Consider the following 19,046-nt stretch of genomic DNA (forward strand, 5'->3'; position numbering starts at 1 on the left):
ATATTGGTTAGAACCCATTTGGCAAGGCAAATATAATTACAGAAGTGCAGTAGGAAATGGACTTTATGACATGGTTACCCACATAGTCACGGTCCACCACTGTAGAGTAAGCCTCTCAAGGAAAAATAGTTCTCCAGTATAAAGCCTCTACTAGTCCAGAAAAGCTTACTAAATTCCAAAGCTTTAGATTATAACAGACCAAATATTCCATGCCCTTCCCACTGATTTTTCCCAACATTTGTTTTGTGTGCAGACCTAGCTAGGCTCATCCAGCTGACAGTTATTGGACCTACAGTGCCACAGTCTTGTTTTGCCTTGCAGCTTTAAATCGGGACACACTAAAGCACTGTTAAATGAAGCTGCAGAAGTACAACTTAACCCAAAAACTTTAGCATTAGAATGGCTGAGGTATCACACAGCTCTAACGGGTCTGTAAGTGCATTTGTAAGGAACAAAATTCCAGGAATGCAGAATGTTAGCTCCAGCACAGCTGTTCTAATGAGCTCCTTTAGACAGTAGTGAGTAGGGAAAACTGTGATTTTACCTGCAGGGGGCAATGTTGGGTATTTGCCGAAGTTACTCGTAAGAAGTTCCAGTTTTCAATGTATCAGAGAGCAATGCCTTGCTGCTGATGAGATGAGCAGATATCATTAAAGTTCACACAGACGTAAGGTGCTAGAAAAATAAAATCCATTGTTAGCTGACATTTTCCGTAGCAATGTTCAAATTAGAGCTCAGCCCTGAACTTCATTTCAGTGTCACAGCTACTGGAAACTAATTGTGGCTTTCCACCTGGAAGCATGTATTTTTGCAACAATCTCCCTATACCTGTGCCTGTTTCATTAAGGAGGTCAGCTGCACCCCAGGTTGCTTCCACTTTGAAAGCTCCAGCATTTCTGTCTGGTTCTTTCCTAATGCAAATGGCAGCTTGAAATCACCGTGATAAATCCACAAAAGATGACTGCCAGTTTTCCTGGGCTCTTGGACATCTTGCATTCCTCATGCATCTAAGAGCTCTAATACCCTAAGGCATGCAAAGCATTACAGTACCAGGAACAAACCCCCAGCCAGTTCAGTGGATGGCTCTCTGCCATGCTATTCCCATGCCTGCACAGTGCATTAACATGCAAATCCAGAATATCACATATGCTAATGTCTACTAAAAAGACTTTTCATTTCAGGATCTCAACTGAATGAACAAATGGAAACCTGCAGCATCACTGTGGGGAAAACAGTTGCATAGCAGAAGTGATCAAGGAAGACCTTCAGTGACCTGTCAGAATGAATGAACAAAAGTGAATGGCAAAGGAAGGAATATGGCCAGAGAGAAGAAAACTAGCTGTGGTAATTCTCCCTGTCCACCACAGCTTCAGCAGCAACACTAGTGCAATCGGTGAATGACCTGTGGACCCTTTGGCTCTGTGATGGCCCACCGCTTTGGTGAAGCAACTCCAACCTGTTTTCTTATACCTTGAGCTGCTACTCAACTCTCAAGCATCAATCAGCATAGATGGTACAAGCACAGTGACTTCAGGGCCTATACATCTGTTACTCCTGTAACCTCTGCAAAAGCACAGAGACTGGGTTGGCAGATGGGAGATTTGCCTTTGAGGAGAAATAGGTCAGGTATCAGAAAGTAAAAACAGAGAAACAGATGCGGTCTTTCTACTCCAGCAGACTGGTACGTTGCTCAAACATACCCTTAGTATCTGAAGGCAGAGCTCCTTGAGAGCAATTCCCCGTACATTATAAAAGACAACATTGCCCAGCAGCTCAAGAGTGCAGCAAGGACTCTGACCGTCCAAACCTGTGACAAGACACAAGCCAATCACACTGTAGTGAGAAGCAAGAAGTGGTGGCTTCAGCAGAAACACTTTGCTTGGGACATACCTCCTAGGGTTTGTGACTATTACAAGAGGGCAATTTTCTGTGGGAAGGCTCCGTTTCTACATGCTGTTAATTAAATGCTGGAGAAAAGCAGAGAAATAGTGTTCTATTTTCATGCAGTTAGTCTATTCACATGTACCCACCAGGATTGCATTGGCTTTTTTCATCCAAGTAGATGTCCCCACAATGACTGTTCTCTTGTTTGTCTCACTGAAACCATTTTGAGGTAAGAATTCTAATTCCCATTTAGAGTAATAGAATCATAGAATGGTTTGGGTTGGAAGGGACCTTTAAAGGTCCTCTAGTCCAACCCCCCTGCAATGAGCAGGGACATCTACAACTAGATCTGGTTGCTCAGAGCCCCATCCAACCTGGCTCTGAATGTTTCCAGGGATGGGGCATCTACCACCTCTGTGGGAAACCTGTGCCAGTGTTTCACCACCCTCATTATAAAAAAATTGCTTCCTTACATCTAGTCTGAATCTACCTTCTTTCACTTTAAAACCATTGCCCCATGTTCTATCACTACAGGCCCTATTAAAAAGTTTGTCACCATCCTTCTTATAAGTCCTTTTCAAGTACTGAAAGGCCGCACTAAGGTGTGCCTGGAACCTTCTCTTCCACAGACTGAACAACCCCAATTTAAGTCAATTCCAGATGTTGAATAAGAGGGAAAAGGAAGTGATGAAAACACAAAAAAACCCTTAAAACAGCCAGGAGCTAGGACAGGGAATCTGTGATACCAGGCTGGCCATAATCATTAATCATTAAGAAAAGCAACACAACCAGCACATTTATGTTGGTATGGCTAACAATAAGGCAACAGTGTGCTGTAAAAATTTTTTGAGTATACAGAAACCATTGATTCCTACATAGTCCACAGAACTTTTTATCATCCGAGATGTTCGCATAGTATTAAGACGCAATAAATCCACCTCTAAACAAAGTGATCACATGTATATATATAAATGTTTGGTGGTTATAAGAGATCAAAGTTTTATACATTTTAAAGTTAAAAAAACTATAAAATCTATGGGATTATAACTGAGGGTGTTCTATTAAAGTTACATTAAAGGAAATTGTTTGAGATTGCAGGGGAAGAAAGGTGAGAATGTACAAGCCATCCTTCTCATGGTAGAAGGCTGTGAGCTTTTTAAAGAACTACTGGGAATCCTTAGTGGAGGATATGGTAAAATTGACATACCTTGAGTTTTCGGAGTAAGGGAAGGCAACACAAGCCACTTCATCAAGCCACTTGTTTTATCCAAGTAGAAGTCCATGCAGTGAGTGCATTTCCATTTGTCTCACTGAATCCCTCCTCCTACACTAAAGAAATGAGCCAAAAATATTAAATAGACTATTTAGAGGAGTTACATAGATTGTAGATAGTACAATTACCAGAAATTTTAGTAGAGTCTCTTTACATATTGGGCTACCTCTGATGGCAGCTCCTTTAAAGACAATGAAGTTATAACATACTGGCCTATTTGGTGAAAAAAGAAGGTGACTAAAACATTTAGGGAGAAGACAATCAGTTCAACACTACACTGACAGCTTGCCTAAAAACAGCAGCAGGTCACCTTCTTGAAATAAACCCAGTCAGGTAGCAACTATGCTAGATGCAGAAGTCTGGTGTGTTATGCTGGTAAATCAGGAATGCCTTCATCCCAGCCAATGGTGTTAGACTGTTGGGAGATGAGACAGGAGCAGAACTGCACCCTGTGGCCAGCTGAAGCAGAGAGAAACCTCCATATGGAGTATTTAGAAGATTAGCACCTTTCTTTTTCTATCCAGGGACTTCAGCCTGTCCTACAGTGCTTGCAAAAGGCATTAAAGAACTTCCTTTCCCCTTCCTTCTACACAAATCTTTCCATGGCAAGTCCCAAAACACATGATACTCTATACTCTGCTGAACCCTTCAGCTGTAAAAGATCACTTCCATAGAATTTCTCTACTGCTCCTCTGGAGTGTCTTTATAGCTATTGCTATTTCTCAACAGGCTCCTTTAGCTTTCTTCTAAAAACCCTGTCAAATGCTAATGACAACAAATTCTCTGTTCCTCTCCTGCTGTTCCCAAAAAGACTTTTGGAGTTCTAGTTCAGAGAGTTCATGTGTGGGCCTTGGAGTGGAAAAGGGTTGGCAGTTTCTCTCAACACAGAAAATTACCCTCTGCTAGGGCTATAATTTATTGACATGTCTTTCACTAACAGGTCTTAAGGCACAAAGTTATAACCAGCTCTTCCCACACATTGCACTTATTAACCAGAAACCCTTTTAAATGTGATCTAGTAGCAAGAATTAAGCAGTTGTGTTTTGCAGATCATGTTCCTTAGCTTGCTCTTTCATTTCCTCTTGTTCAACATTATCACATTATGTTCCTTCTTCTTATGTGCTTTTCCTCTTCACAAAGCTCTTTAAACAGCTGCAAAGGGGGAGGGATCAGTATGCTCACGAAAACTCCACTTTGCAGAATGCTTCTGCCAGGTCCTACTGTCTGTCTCTTTCCAGGCATTTAGTACCTCCAAGATTCAGGTTTGCTTTTACATCTTTTCCTTGTGCATCCCTGACAACAGAGCCTATTGCCAGCTGTCTTAATTGAAGAACAGTAATCCACCTCTTCTTGTTATTGCCATGAGGAATACGTACACCCTCTTTCTCTTTGTAGCGAGCTCCTTTTATTTTAACGGTAAGTGATCTTTTCTTTCAGATACAGTTTGCAGAACAGCAATAGCTTTAAGGGCTAGGAGGTAGGACTGTGATATAAGCTCTCAGACAATTTGTAACTATCACCTCGGTAGGTTGCAGACTTTAAGAGGATGCATGAAATTGATTATTTTAGTGTTGTTTCTGGCTTGTTCGGTATCAGCAAATCTACTACAATGGATATGGACAGACAGTAAGTTGGACATAAAATGACAGAACAGTAGGAGATGACAATGATAATCACTAAACAATATCCCTTTAGATGCTCCCAGGATCATCTGTGATGGGAAAAGCTAGTATCATGCTGAGAGTGAAAAAATAAAAAATGAACCATGACATGAACCATAAATAAGACACATCTCATCCCTCTGCAACTGTTGGCTCAAGTTCATATATTTTGCAAAGTTCATACTTCCTAATTGCTTGATTAATATGTAAATGGTTTAAATTAAGTTGAGATATGTAAATATATGCTAAAAAAGGCAAACCTACATTAAGCACATTTTCTTGATTCTGCCAGGATTTCTTGCATATGTTTTAGCCAACACGCACAGCCCAATAGCAGCATGAAATAGTGCATTTACCATGGGAGCTTCTTCCCACAAAAACTCCACCGAAGTGTTCCGAGTGAAACTGGCTGAAATTGAACCAAGACAAAAATCACATCTTTCCCATAATTAGCTATTCATCCCACAGTTGTTTTGTTTCTTCAGTCACTGAAAGGCAACTTTAGAAAACATCTGCTTTGTGACAAATGAAGAGTGAGGGCCTACTTTAGATTCTTAGATTACACACTTTTAAACCCATTAGTATTTCCTTTTTATTTGCATTAATTGCAGTGTAGAAATTAAAATACGCTTTAAAATACAGTAAATTCACCACTACTTTCACTGGAACATAAGCATTCCAAATCAGTGTGCATCGTTCTAAGAGGTTATATAAATCTTTTACTCCAGAGTATGCTGAGAAGTAATAACATCACGAAGTAATTTCAGAGAAGATAATGGGATTGTCTTATTGCTTCTTCTCGCCTGCTCTTTACTAATTACAGATGGGAATTTGGTATGTCACCATTGTCCACATAAGTTATTTGTGAGAGAGGAAAGAACAAAAATGACAACATATGCTACAATACATTATTTCTAAGCAAATGCTATTTCAACATTTATTAAAATAACTGAAGTCGGGGAAATGGAGAAAACATGCTTTATGTTAAACTTTGCAGTTCAGACAGTGATAACAGTGTACTTGCCTATATTTATCAACATTGCTCCTTATTCTGTTCTGTGGAAATCACTCCAACATATTTGTCATTACACTTGAAAATAACATAACACAGAATGGTTAGTTACTTCATTTTATGTGTTTAAATTAGACCATGTAAAAGGGAAAGTTTGCACAGGGGAGTGAATGAAGCCTGTGGTTTTGTTTCTTCTGCTGTGAAATTGGAAGCATCCTGATGCAGTTTGTTTTTTTTTTTTTTAAATGGTCATATGTCCACAGAGAAAACAAACTTACTGCAGAATGTATACTGCAAGTTAAGTGGCAATTGTCTCTTCTTGTCATGGAGCAGATGTGTAGCGCGTTCAGTGAGGCTAAAACAATTTCCCTAGCTCAGGATCCACCCCAATGTGTTTTCTCTATTACTGCTTTCCGTACACAAAAATACTCCACCCCCAAATTAGGACTGCTTCATCATTCTTGTTAAAATCATTTGTCTAAAAGCATTTTTGCAACAGTTCTGGTGATCACTGTTATTTGGGAAAAAAAAAAAAAAAACAGTTTGCGAGGGAAACTGCACTTCCATTTCTTCCAACTCTGAGAGGCAGGAGTTTCAAATGCATGGCTACAGGAAAGGCATATGAAGATGAATGCCTGGTAATTTTGTTCTCATTGGGTGCCATATGGTTAATATGTAGATTGCTAATGGAAAATAGATTATAAAAATTATAGAAGAATCACTCATTTATACACGTTATTTACAGGGAGACTGGATTTAGCGACCTTTAAGGCAGTGCACTGCTGACATCTAGTGGTATTTGATACAGGCATCTGAGAGATGAGCAAGTAGCCCCTTCGATCTTTATTTCTCGTGATTAAGATATTTAAAGGTTGCGATGGGATAGCAATTTAATAAAGAATTATTCATTACAGGAACCCCTCCCCTAAGAACAGATAATTTCCTAACGGGATTCATTGTGTAGCAAATACATTTTTTATAATTAAGTCATGGCCTGTCATTTATCTGCATAAAGTTTATTGACAGTCAGTACTTTGAAATCTGAGCTGTTCTCATCAGACATGCAGACCCCACAGTATGTTTTGATTTGCAGACCAGACGACTATGATTGCTAAAACCAGAGAATAGGATTATTACAAATTCAGAATTAGCTTTATGCAAGTATCCTGCAGTTTCTACTTCTTACTCACTGTTTAGCAAATACTCCATATTCTAGAACATTTACAGAAAAAGATGGCAACACGGTGAAAACATCTTTAACAATTCAAACAAGAATTCACTGTCTTTGCTAGCAGCATTCAGTGACCACTGTATGAAACAAACCAAATGAAAATTTATTTATATTTGAATCATAGCCACCTGCTTATGTCACTTACATATGCAACAGTGGGATTGTTTGTTAAAAAAACCAAAACCAAACCAACACAACAAAATAACTTTGACCAAGATTCTCTCTTTAGCTATCACAAGGCCTCTCACCTATCCTTATAAACACAGAATGATTCATTCCTAGAGTGCGGCCCCATTTTCTTCACAGTATCAAATTTAACTCTATCTTGATTGCAATGAGCAAGAAAAAACAATCTGGAGCTTAGCAAGGATCAGCATAGCTCTAGCTTGATAAGCCTTTGATTAGGCAGGCTTACATTGAGAATAAATGTAATATTAAAATATCACATGATACTAGGGCTTTTATAATAACTTCCAGGGAGGTACAAAGCAAGTGTGAATCAAAAATCAAACTGGCCCAACAAACACAGATGTATTCATCCAAATTTGTTTTCCCAAATGGCTTGGGAAGCATTTGAGAAGCCTGTTCTTAAGAACAATATTATGGTTAAGTATATGTGACAAAATTTGTGCTACCAATGTCATAGCATATGCTGGTCTTAAAAGAATTAAAACAAGCCTGTTGTTTATCCCAACCTTTCCCCGGAGCTTGAGCTGTTCTTAGATGTGGAAATATCTGTTCAATAATGTTTTACGTCTCTCCACTTTCTTACTGGATCAGAAACAAGAAGTTCTTATAGTATTTTTTTAATCTGAGTGGAATTCAGAAGTACCAAGTTTCAAGAGAGACCTGTTCCCCCTAGCAACTTACAGCCCAGTTCACATGGAAACTAGACACTTTCTACGAACGCACACAAACTTTGGCTGCTTATGTGATCCTGGCCTTTTGATGTCTGCCTTTCTCTGGATCTCATGGATATGCTACAACATAAAAAACCAGAACAAATTAATTTACTCCAAATTCAAAATACTTGCATTGCCAGTGGTTTTTACTGTGTGGAACTGGTCTGGAGAATAATGAAGCAAGTATGTTGTAGGGACACTATCCTCATTTCCGCGACATCTAGGGTTAAATTAGGTGCCTTTTCCTATGGAAGAATCATTCTATCAATTGGATTAGAATCTGTTTTTATTAATACATGTGTCCATCACTGTCAGCTGTATAACACAACACAGAATTACTCAACATAGAGCAGAATCTCTCTGGGTCAATTCTGTTGGCGGGATATTACCAGGACCTTAGTCATCAGTACTATTATGTGGTCAACAGTGGTTTGAGAAGTCTACTAGAATGGCTTTAAACAGCACATGCAAGAACATGGCAACAGATGCAGTTGTTCTGCTCCATGGAGAATGTTCAGGCTTGTTTGATAGTATTCTGCAGATACTAGATTTTGCAGTCACTGAACTCCAGCTTTGGTCATCTAAGATTTATGGTATTTGTACTAGTCCATAAATCAGGTTTTGTTTCCACATAAAATAAGGCTTACATACTGTCTCAGGTTTTCAAATGAAATCATTCTGAAACAGAAATATCACTAGCTACCAAAGAGTTCCCAATCATTAGAAAACTCTTATGACTCCTACAGTTCATTCCCTGGTTTTCCCTACACAGATCAGAGTCTTTCAATTTATATGTGTGCCTGCAACTCTGTCTCCTACGACACTAAAGAGAGAAATCACAGCAAGACTCCCTGCATTTGGATCGCTGAAACATTCTTTCTCTGTTATTAAGAGGGTGGTGTGCTCCCAGTTTCTATTTCTGAATGTACTCCCAAAAGTATCTATTTGAGCTTCACATTTTACTGTGAAAAAACCCAAAGGGTTCTGATTTATCTGCTTTGATCTATGCTCTGTGAAAGACAGTCAACTTCAGCAGAACAGATATTGGTACAAGCACCATATCCTTCTGTTCACATAAGCCTACAGTCTTTAGAAAATCAAAAGCCCTCGTTATTTCATGAAGATGATCTGATGCACAGAAATTCTGTGATCCCTACATCATATCACTCGGTCTCCCTTCTATAATCCCGTTACGTGATGTTTTACAGGAAGCACTGCAGCAGATGCTGAAGAAAAGCTAATGAACCACCTACTGAGTCCTGACAGGTACAACAAGTTAATTCGACCAGCTGTCAACTCATCCCAGTTGGTATCTATAGAACTGCAGGTTTCCCTGGCACAGCTCATCAGCGTGGTAAGTTCAAATTAGGCTATGCCTTTTAATTCATTACTACCTGCACAGCAGCACTCTAAGTAAAAGTCATATTGGTATTACTATGTCCCTGTTATTTTCTAGTTTACATAATAATACTTGGTGGGTAGGGCCTACACATGGCAATTTACCGGTTTTATACTTTACAATGCAGCTACAACAGGGAGACCAATCTATGCCTAAGCAATAAAGAACAGCAGCCAGATCTTCATCCAATAAAATTCCATTGATCAAAAAATCAAAATCACTCCACTGATTTCCGTAGTGCTGCAGTAAATTACACCAGGTCAGGATCTATCCTGGACTGTGTACACAGTACTAAACCATCTTCTGCTGCTTGCATCGAAGAAATGTGGTTGAATGGCCTGAAAACAAGCTATGAAGCCAACTCAAAATCTCATGGCATATCAGCAAAGAATAGTGAAATGTTGCAAAGAAGACGACACATTAGTTCTGGCTGGAATAGCCTGACATGGTTAAAACAATCCTCATGTAAGCAACTCCTCGTATTCAATAAAAATTACTTCAGTGAGTCTGAAAGACATTTTCACTCACAAGGTTAGGCTGTGTTTAACAGTTCTTCCAAGGTACAAATACACACCTCAGTGCCAAGGGACGTTTAGCATTAACTGCAGTGGGAACAAGATCCAGCACCTAAGTGGGAATAATTTCCTGAATCAGGGCTTTCAACTCTGTTGCTCCCTAGATGAAAAAGAGGATACAGATGACTTCCTCCCTGCCAGAATTTGTGTATGGGCCAGTGACTGGACTTCTGCAAACTTTAAGAGACCTATATAATTCATATTCTGAAATTCAAGAGGAAAAAGAGAGAGACACTGATAGAACATAAGGGAAACTTTACAAACAGATAAGTTTTCATATTCATATGCAGGCTAATTTATACATGATATACTGTCAGGTGACTCTGGGACAAGTGCTCCCTCTCTCCTGCAGAATTCCACCTGGACACAGACATGTGTCCTCACACAGTGCACTGCCATCACTAGCAAAACGTCCTCCCAGATGTCAGATTCTGGGCATAAAAAGGAAGGTGTCTTGCCCCTCCCAGGCCCCAGCAATCAACAACCTAAGCAGAGTAGATGAATGGGCAAGGATCTAGAATTGCACAGTTCAGTCCCTACCCCTCTATAACCTCACTCTTCAAGCAGAAAGCAAAATTAGGCATCTTACAGGATCCAACAATCTCAATCATTTTCAGGATTGGAGAATTAACTTGGTTTTGTGCAGAAATCCTCCTGACTCTGACCTCCTACCTTGTCCCCTCAGTAGAGTCCCAGCCACACAGATCTGTTGCACAGAGATTTCTCTGATGGACTGCTGTCCAGAGAGAGGGCAGTTCCATGAAGCAGAGGCCGCCAGCTGAGAGCTTACATGGCAAATCTTTCACAAACCTCACACAAACCTCACACAAGTTAATCTAGGCCTTCCAGGTGGTCAAATGTGACTTCTGTTTCAAATCAAATCCACAAAAAAAAAAAAAGCAAATTAGCTCGGTAGGTCAGTGGTAGTTGTTCACAAATAGCCACAGTCACTCCAGTCACAACTGTCCTTGTTAAAAGTCACTTGGAGCTCCACACTTATGGGGTTACTATTTATCATCAGTATGTGCACAAGACTGGCCTTCTTACCATCAGAGAGGGGCCTGTCTTGAAATACACTAGATGAAATCATATTGCGCGTTGGAAATATCCTCAAAAGCCCACTGAATAAATCTTATTACTCCAATAAAGTGAAACATTTTAGATGACAACTTTTCTCTCTCTTTTTACCTGCAGAATGAACGGGAGCAGATCATGACCACAAACGTCTGGCTGAACCAGGTAACCAAACCCACACAGACATGCTCTTGCAAACCACAAATGCAACTGCTTTCACTCCATCACAGTGATTGTTTTGTTAGCGCTGGTCTGGGTACTCCCATCACTACTGTACAATTCTTCTCTTAGGAGTGGATTGATTATCGTTTGGCTTGGAAGCCCTCTGACTATGAAGGAATAAATAAGCTGAGAATACCTGCAAAACACATCTGGCTGCCAGACATTGTGCTTTACAATAAGTAAGTAAAACTTCTGTAGTTTATGCAGACAGTGAACAAAATTTTAAATATGTATCAAGAAACAAGCATCAGAACCAATGAAGTAGGTCTGATAAAATTATAAAACTGAATTTTGTAACTTTTGGCCTGTATCAAGTATATCTGACTGGGTTACTGGCCTCAAAGATAATTTTAGTAAAATCAAGGCTCTGGTTAACCAAATTCCAGCAGACCTGGAGCATGTCTGCAGTGTGAGCTGTTACAACACCAGAGGATCTGTGACAAGGCTCACAATTGAGACACAGATCTATATCAAACTAGACCATATGGAAAGCATGAATTGTAAGCACAAGAGCAGCCATACACTGGTCACCTTTTCAAGACAAGACATCTGGAATTCTATTGGACATCTTAGGTTCTGGGATACTTTTTTGTCTCCTACTTCTTCCCCTCTCTCTTCCACCACAGACCTCAGGACATCAATCTGTTACAAAGTTCTAGAACCCCATGAGTTACTATTCATTTACAAAACCAAATTATGTTCTATTTTCATAAAGCATCAAAAAATCGATTATAAGAATACATAACAAATCTGTCAACATTTGACCCTGTTGCTTTACAGTACTGAGAAAAATAAAAACTTGGTGCTAAACCATACTACAGTTCTTCTATCAAACAAACAATTTTGCCAAACTGCCAATTTTGTTTTGCTTTGCTTTGTTTTTAAGTCTCTAGCAAAGCCTTGAAGTGGATGATATCAAGTCTTTGGGGGAAAAAAATCACTTTATAATATACTTTCATGATACTTTGAAAACCAGTTAATTCATGAACACATGACAGTTTATGAACATATACAGATGGGAAACCTAGGAAGTTTATATATAACTGAGTTAAATCCCTGGAATCCTACTACTGAAAATCAGATTTGAGAAATACTTAAAACTACAGTATTAGTCACAAAATAATTCAGACAGTGGATTAGGATGTACTCTGCCTGGTCAAATCTTGTTCTGGCAAATTGTGCCCCCACCCTCTGCTTCTTTCTTCCTTACTCCCCAAATGATACCATTTAATGGCTTGTAAGAATGGAAAGAAACAGTTTTAAGAGCTTCTTAAATGTACGGGAACAAGCTTTTAGCCTCACCATATTGGATTTTTACATTAGTACAAAGCTTCAAATTAAAATTTTAGATAAAGGACAACCTTCCTAACTTTCTGCTGCTGAAGCAGTGTTTCACAGGCATCAGTCAGTTCAAGAAGGTGTTAAGGAAAACACAAAGAGCATCCCCATGTCCCCCAGCTCTGACCACATGTAGCCTGTGCACAGGACTGCAGAGGGCACAGAGACGGCACCAGCAGCCCAGCCTCTGTCCCACAGCTGAGCCGGGGACAGCCAGCAGAACCTACATATTGTCAGCCCAGGCGTCTACCCAGCACATTGTAGAGCATAATGGTCAATCTAACTCAGAGAGATACAGATATGTGAGAAATAAGATACAATTTCTTTACTAAAAAATAGCAGTTTTATTGGCAATGAACTAATGACCTTTGTACGTTGTAGCCACTCACTTCTGCATCTGGTTGTTTCACTGCCTGCATGAATTAGCTATGAGGATCTCAGCTCAGTGCCAGGCACCAGGGTCTGCAGCATGAGGCCTTTCCAGAGCCAAATGTAACTGATATGGAGAACAGCCACACAGGTGCCAAGTCTTGGTAGCACTTCCCTGATTAGAAAAAAAAAAATCAACCTTAGCACCAAAATAGCTTTATTTTCCATTATGTCTTGTAACCAAACAAGTGATTCATTAGACTTTTTATTAACTCTTAAGGGGCACATTTCCACTCAAATAAAAGGGTGCTACTTAATTATAGTCAGCTGAACTTCATTCATTTACACCTGCCGTGAGTTTGGGGTTATATTTTTGCAAATAACATACTGGCTTTAGGTTATGTGCATTTCTTCACATATATATTAGTTTAACAAAAGGAGGCATGCGGGATGTATCTAGTCCAGGCTTTTCTTTGCAGTCTAACAAAGACGCTAACCCAGTTTTTAATAAAATTAATTGATCAACATAGGAACAAACCCTTGAGTTTCCTCATCTGTCAAGAAAGACAGTCCCTGATAGTTGTTCCTTCCTACTGTTACACTTCCTTTTGATAGCCCAATAGGTTGAGTTTGAAAGGTGTTGCATAGCACACTTGAGAAGATGCAGTGAATACACTCAGAAACACTAAATTTCAATAATATTTATCAGCAGATGACCACTTCACATTTCTACCTCAGGATACTTCATAGGTTAAACAGCCCTAAGTTGTTTGCCAAGAAACATTGGACAGGAGAAGATATTGACTGCTGACTGATAATGATCTTCTCCCTGAATTAAAGGGCCCATCATAACATAGAAGAGTCTCCTGGTGGAAATTTGGCAGTTGGATGAGATATAAAGCCAAGATTAATTGTGGGCACTAAGAACACTGTGGCTTGTCTGTTCCGGTTTTGTAATAAGTAAACATTAAGTGGAGTGACGCAATAAATTATAAACCATATAATTACATTTCCTCTGCCTACACTCTCCCTGCATTTCTAACTAACGCTGCTCATCCTTATTTCCTCATCCAAGTCATTTAGGAGTGTTGCTGTGTGCTCTTAGCAGTGGCTGTGTTCCAGATCAAAGGTACCTCCATTTTCATGCTGGATGATCTCATTTTTATTCAGCCTTCAGAGATGTAGTAAGCCTTAATTACTTTAACAAACAATTACAAAATACTTTGAGTTCTTTGCATGAAACAGAGATTATTATTTAATAATAATATTGTGAAATAGTTTTTGTAAGTATTGGACCAAATATCAGTTCTCTGATTGGGAGAAATGCATACATTAATCTCCCTATCAAGTTATAGCTCCCTACTAAATAGATTTCAAAATCAAAATGTTACCAAACTTTGATTCTAGAAACAACTAAGGCCCACAGGACTAAGAATGTCAGAGCTCTTCTATTCTGAACTATGTTCTTCCTCTTAATGTTTTATTATCTTCTCTCCTTTTTCTTTCCTCTTCTTCCATCAGTGCGGATGGCACATATGAAGTTTCGCTATACACAAATGCAATTGTAAAGAATAATGGAAGCATTCGCTGGTTGCCACCAGCCATTTACAAGAGTGCCTGCAAGATTGAAGTTAAGCATTTCCCATTTGATCAACAAAACTGCACATTAAAGTTCCGTTCTTGGACATATGATCATACAGAAATTGATATGGTGCTTAAAACTTCCATGGCAAGCATGGACGACTTTACGCCAAGTGGAGAGTGGGACATTGTAGCACTCCCAGGAAGAAGGACTGTAAATCCCTCGGACCCCAATTATGTCGATGTGACATATGACTTCATTATTAAAAGGAAACCTCTTTTTTATACCATCAATCTTATCATTCCCTGTGTGCTAATTACATCCTTAGCCATCCTGGTGTTCTACTTGCCTTCAGACTGTGGTGAAAAAATGACCTTATGCATATCCGTGTTGCTTGCCTTGACTGTGTTCTTGCTGCTGATCTCCAAAATTGTCCCTCCAACATCTTTAGATGTTCCACTGATTGGGAAGTATCTCATGTTTACAATGGTACTAGTGACCTTCTCCATAGTTACCAGTGTCTGTGTACTCAACGTCCACCATAGATCTCCAAGTACTCACACTATGCCCCCTTGGGTAAAGCTGGTTTTCCTTGAAAGACTCCCAGCCTATCTGTTCATGAAGCGTCCAGAAAATAATTCTCCACAGCAAAAGCTGTGCAACTGCAAAAAGACAAAAGCAGAGAATCCTTGTATGGAGTCAGCCGACTTCTACAAGAACTCTACCTATTTTTTGAATACAGCCTCTGCCAAAAAATATGATATGAAAATCACTGAGACTCTTGACAATGTCAGCAGTCATCGAGATTTTAGATTAAGAACAGGCACAAAATTTTCTCCTGAAGTCCAAGAAGCAATTGATGGAGTCAGTTTTATAGCAGAGCACATGAAAAGTGATGACAACGACCAGAGTGTAAGTAAAAATGAGAAATCATTCCAGTCTTTCCAAACTTCATCTCCTGTCCTCCTCTGTAACATGCTGTTCTTCAGAAAGCATATTTGAACTCCCTAGCTATTCTAAAGTTTTTAGAGAGATTCTAGCTATAGCTTATAAGAAGAAATAATTTTTGCCATTCAAAGAACTTACTGAATAGCAATTTGGTAAATGCCAATACTGTCCTGGAAAGTAACATGGCTATTTCTACAAAGAGAGAATGCTGATTGTCCAGTAAGTCATGAAACACCCCTGAAAAAGCTGTGCTGTCACATTCAAGTACTGTTTGGCAGGGAAAAAAATTAATATTCAGTTCCAGGTTGGAAAAAGAATATTTTTCCCCATTGTATTCAGTAAGACTGTGACTCAACCCATGGCCAGGCCATTTTTACCAGCAACAAGCTACCTGCAGCTCAAGCATTTATTGATGTAACTGGGCATAGAAGGAGGATTTAGTAAAATTGGTAAAAGACCTTCGCAAACACCCTCTCCGGGCTAATATATCTGTACATATATGGCGAACATAATGGGTAGGATCAAAATCCTAATGCCAGCAGAGCTGACACTTCTTTCATTTGAGTTAAATCAGACTCATTATTGGCTATGAGAAGTGCTTTATCCAGGATGCATTTAAGCAGTGCTGCTGCTGCCCTATTCACTTACCCTACTCATGTGCTACTAGCTAACACACTAAAGTTGATACAAATACAGTGTGAATAATGCTTGGAAAAACTCAGATGGTTCAGATTTTTGTTTAGACTAGCACCCGTGGTTGGGAAAAATCATCTTCATACCTACCAGTGTCCTCTCTCTGACCCAGATCCCAGTCAGACTCTAGGTTCTCTATTCCTGTTGTGCTCACCCTCCCTCAGCCAAGAAGATTATTAAATAAAGTCTGGTTTCTGATCTTGCAGAAGTCCCTTGAGGAGCATGCCGCTGAGTAGTTCATGTTTTCTATTAACTGAAATTACTGTCAATATAAATAAAGAAGATCAGCTATTAACATTAGACATGAGCTCGTAAACATTGACTGAACAGAAGCAGACTTCACAGAGGAGAAAAAAAGTTTTCTAATAGTTCAGAAGTTCTTACAAGAATGTGTTGCACACTAAAGGAACTACAAAGTTTCCAGTTGATATTAAGAACAATTTTCAAGGGTATTTTATACACTAGAAATTAATTGAATGCTTTTCATACAAGGTCCTCTGATACTACATATCACTTCTCCAGATTCATAATTTTAATCTCTGCTTTCTTCATTCATTATCATGGTCTGATAAGAACTGCTCACGTACATTTACTACAGTATGATCTCAGAAGCACACAATTCCCATTAGCAGCAGTAGAAGTTAAAAGTGGGCACTGAAGAAAAAATATGTGATGTTCTAATATGAGACAGGAGATAATTGACAAGCATGGTAAAGTCATTGCGGTGAGGATGTCCCATGTGTAACTAGGATGAATGAGAGAGGAAAAAATAATCACTCCTGAGATGCAAATGAAGATTGATATATTCTCCCTTTACAATAATAGCCTGATAGTCACTTCGGTTTGAAAACAGAATCTAAGGCCATGACTTTCACAGACAACATATGCAAGGCAAAAAGGGATTTTAATAAAAGCAACAGTATTAATATGCATTAAAACCCTTGATTAAGATGACTGCTGATAAGAAAAGAATTCTAAAGCTAACCTTATTTAACATCTATTTTTGTCCACTGAGATTAATAGCATCTGCAAACTAAAATTAAAGAAAAAAATTCCTTAATTGGATTATACTGTGAGACCTTCCAGACTGGCTTCCACCAGGTGGCCGTGCTCAGTACCTGATGCATCCAAGACATCTAAGAAATATTTACAGTATTTTTCTCCACTGCCCACAATGATTGTAGGAGAAAAATCCCTTACCAAGCCTAAAGTCAGTTTATTCCCTGAACCTTGAGATTTGTTTTCTTTTATTTTCATAAACAAAAACTTGGCATTAGCAAGAGGAAAAAGAATATGACAAATTGCTAATATCTTTAATTGGCTTTTTCTTCCAGGTCATTGAAGATTGGAAGTATGTTGCCATGGTAGTGGACAGGCTGTTTCTCTGGATATTCGTCCTTGTTTGTGTCCTGGGGACTGTTGGATTATTTCTGCAGCCACTTTTTCAAAACCACACTGCTGCGATGAACCCTTAGTCATCATTTAAAATTGCCAGACTTACATAGATGTTTGGTCTCATTCTGCTCTCAGTTTCCCTCTGTTAAATTCACAGAGATGCCGACTGAGTTGCTCTTACATCTGATTTAGAGTAGGGAAATGGAAAGAAGAACTCAACAACTTATGATAGGGAAAAAATCCCAAAACAAACAGAAAACTATTATTTTTTCCAAACAGTTCAGTACTTCTGGTGATATCTTGGCCCTTTTTTCAATTATTTAAAGTCTGAACATTACAGAGAAAGGCTTTGACTGTACAATACGACATCCTGGCTCACAAGCATTATTATTAAAAAAGTATTTTACATATGTTGCCACAGGAAGGACATTTTCTTTCCTTAGAATACTGCAATTTCCCTATTACAAAGAAGGTATTGCTATGACATTTATTTCCTTCAAATGCATCAAAACCGTGTCTGATTTATAAAGAGCCTTACAGCTGGAATCACTGTTTAGCTGTTTGAGTATAATATTTAAAACTGAACTGAGAAACAGAGACATACTTCTGAGGTAACCACTAACAGGTTTCTCACGTTGCCATCTCTGATAGCTGAGTGATCAACAGAGGCCAAATTAATATATGATAAACAAACATGTATATACTCTGTTCAATCATGAAATATAAATAAAATGTAAAATTTTCCTTTATACAGATTTAGTCCTGAAATGTTCCTGCAACTTTAATAGCTCATGTAACTGGGGTTCATACACACTTCAACGAATCTAAGGCTAAGAGCACAGGAAAGCATCAAGAGAAGACACCTGTGAAAGGCAGTTAGAATGAGGAGAAGACACCTGAGAACAAATGGACCTGCATATTTTGCTGGGGAGGTTTTAATGTAGATTTAAGTATAATCCTCAAAAAATTAGCTAGGAAAGCACAGTCTTAAAGTCTTTGGCAAAGGACAGATCAAGGCCCTAGACTCCCATCACAGCACAATCCCACCACACTTTGTTCCAAGTAGCTTGTAACCTGCAAAAAGAGAAGTGGGCTCCTGGCATTTTCCAAGCTAAACCAATCTCACCTTTTCCTCGGGGTGCTGTCAGAACACATAACCATTGATGGGTACAACCAATGACTGGTGAACAAACTGTTAAAATCCACTACTACTTGTGAAGGGGATTTAAGGCTCACCTGTCCCAGGGGAGGATTAGCTGACACCTAAACCTGTGTTCTTCAACAAGCCACAGATGAAGACAGCTCTGGCTCTATTTGCCCTCATCAAACTGAGCCACATCTCTACCTAGATCACCATTCCCAGGCAGCTACAGATAACGACATAGATTTAGACATGCCAAAACAGCTAGACCAACACTTTTCCAATTGTTCAAAGCAACTCTAGGACCTCTGCTGATTCCTGTGTTCACTCCTTCCCTGTCCACGTGC

General features: G+C 39.1%; 1 protein-coding gene across 1 annotated transcript; it reads left to right on the top strand.

The window, feature by feature from the left end:
* Positions 1–4,379: 4,379 nt before the first annotated feature.
* Positions 4,380–18,307, top strand: CHRNB4 (cholinergic receptor nicotinic beta 4 subunit). The gene is made up of 6 exons (XM_074837425.1): positions 4,380–4,573; positions 9,172–9,317; positions 11,132–11,176; positions 11,303–11,412; positions 14,462–15,434; positions 17,498–18,307. The coding sequence occupies exons 1-6, from the start codon at positions 4,519–4,521 to the stop codon at positions 17,636–17,638; spliced, it is 1,470 nt and encodes a 489-aa protein (XP_074693526.1). The 5' UTR covers positions 4,380–4,518; the 3' UTR covers positions 17,639–18,307.
* Positions 18,308–19,046: the final 739 nt, after the last annotated feature.

This window comes from Strix aluco, chromosome 12 (genome assembly GCF_031877795.1).
Source record: "Strix aluco isolate bStrAlu1 chromosome 12, bStrAlu1.hap1, whole genome shotgun sequence".
NCBI lineage: Eukaryota > Metazoa > Chordata > Aves > Strigiformes > Strigidae > Strix > Strix aluco.

What these genes read in the sequence shown, in the direction of transcription:
- CHRNB4 (XM_074837425.1), top strand. Translation starts at nt 4,519, where the DNA reads ATGAGGAATACGTACACCCTCTTTCTCTTTGTAGCGAGCTCCTTTTAT. An exon ending in GAGCTCCTTTTATTTTAACG is followed by an intron (nt 4,574 to 9,171) that starts GTAAGTGATCTT and finishes GATGTTTTACAG; the next exon opens with GAAGCACTGCAGCAGATGCT. An exon ending in GACATTGTGCTTTACAATAA is followed by an intron (nt 11,413 to 14,461) that starts GTAAGTAAAACT and finishes TTCTTCCATCAG; the next exon opens with TGCGGATGGCACATATGAAG.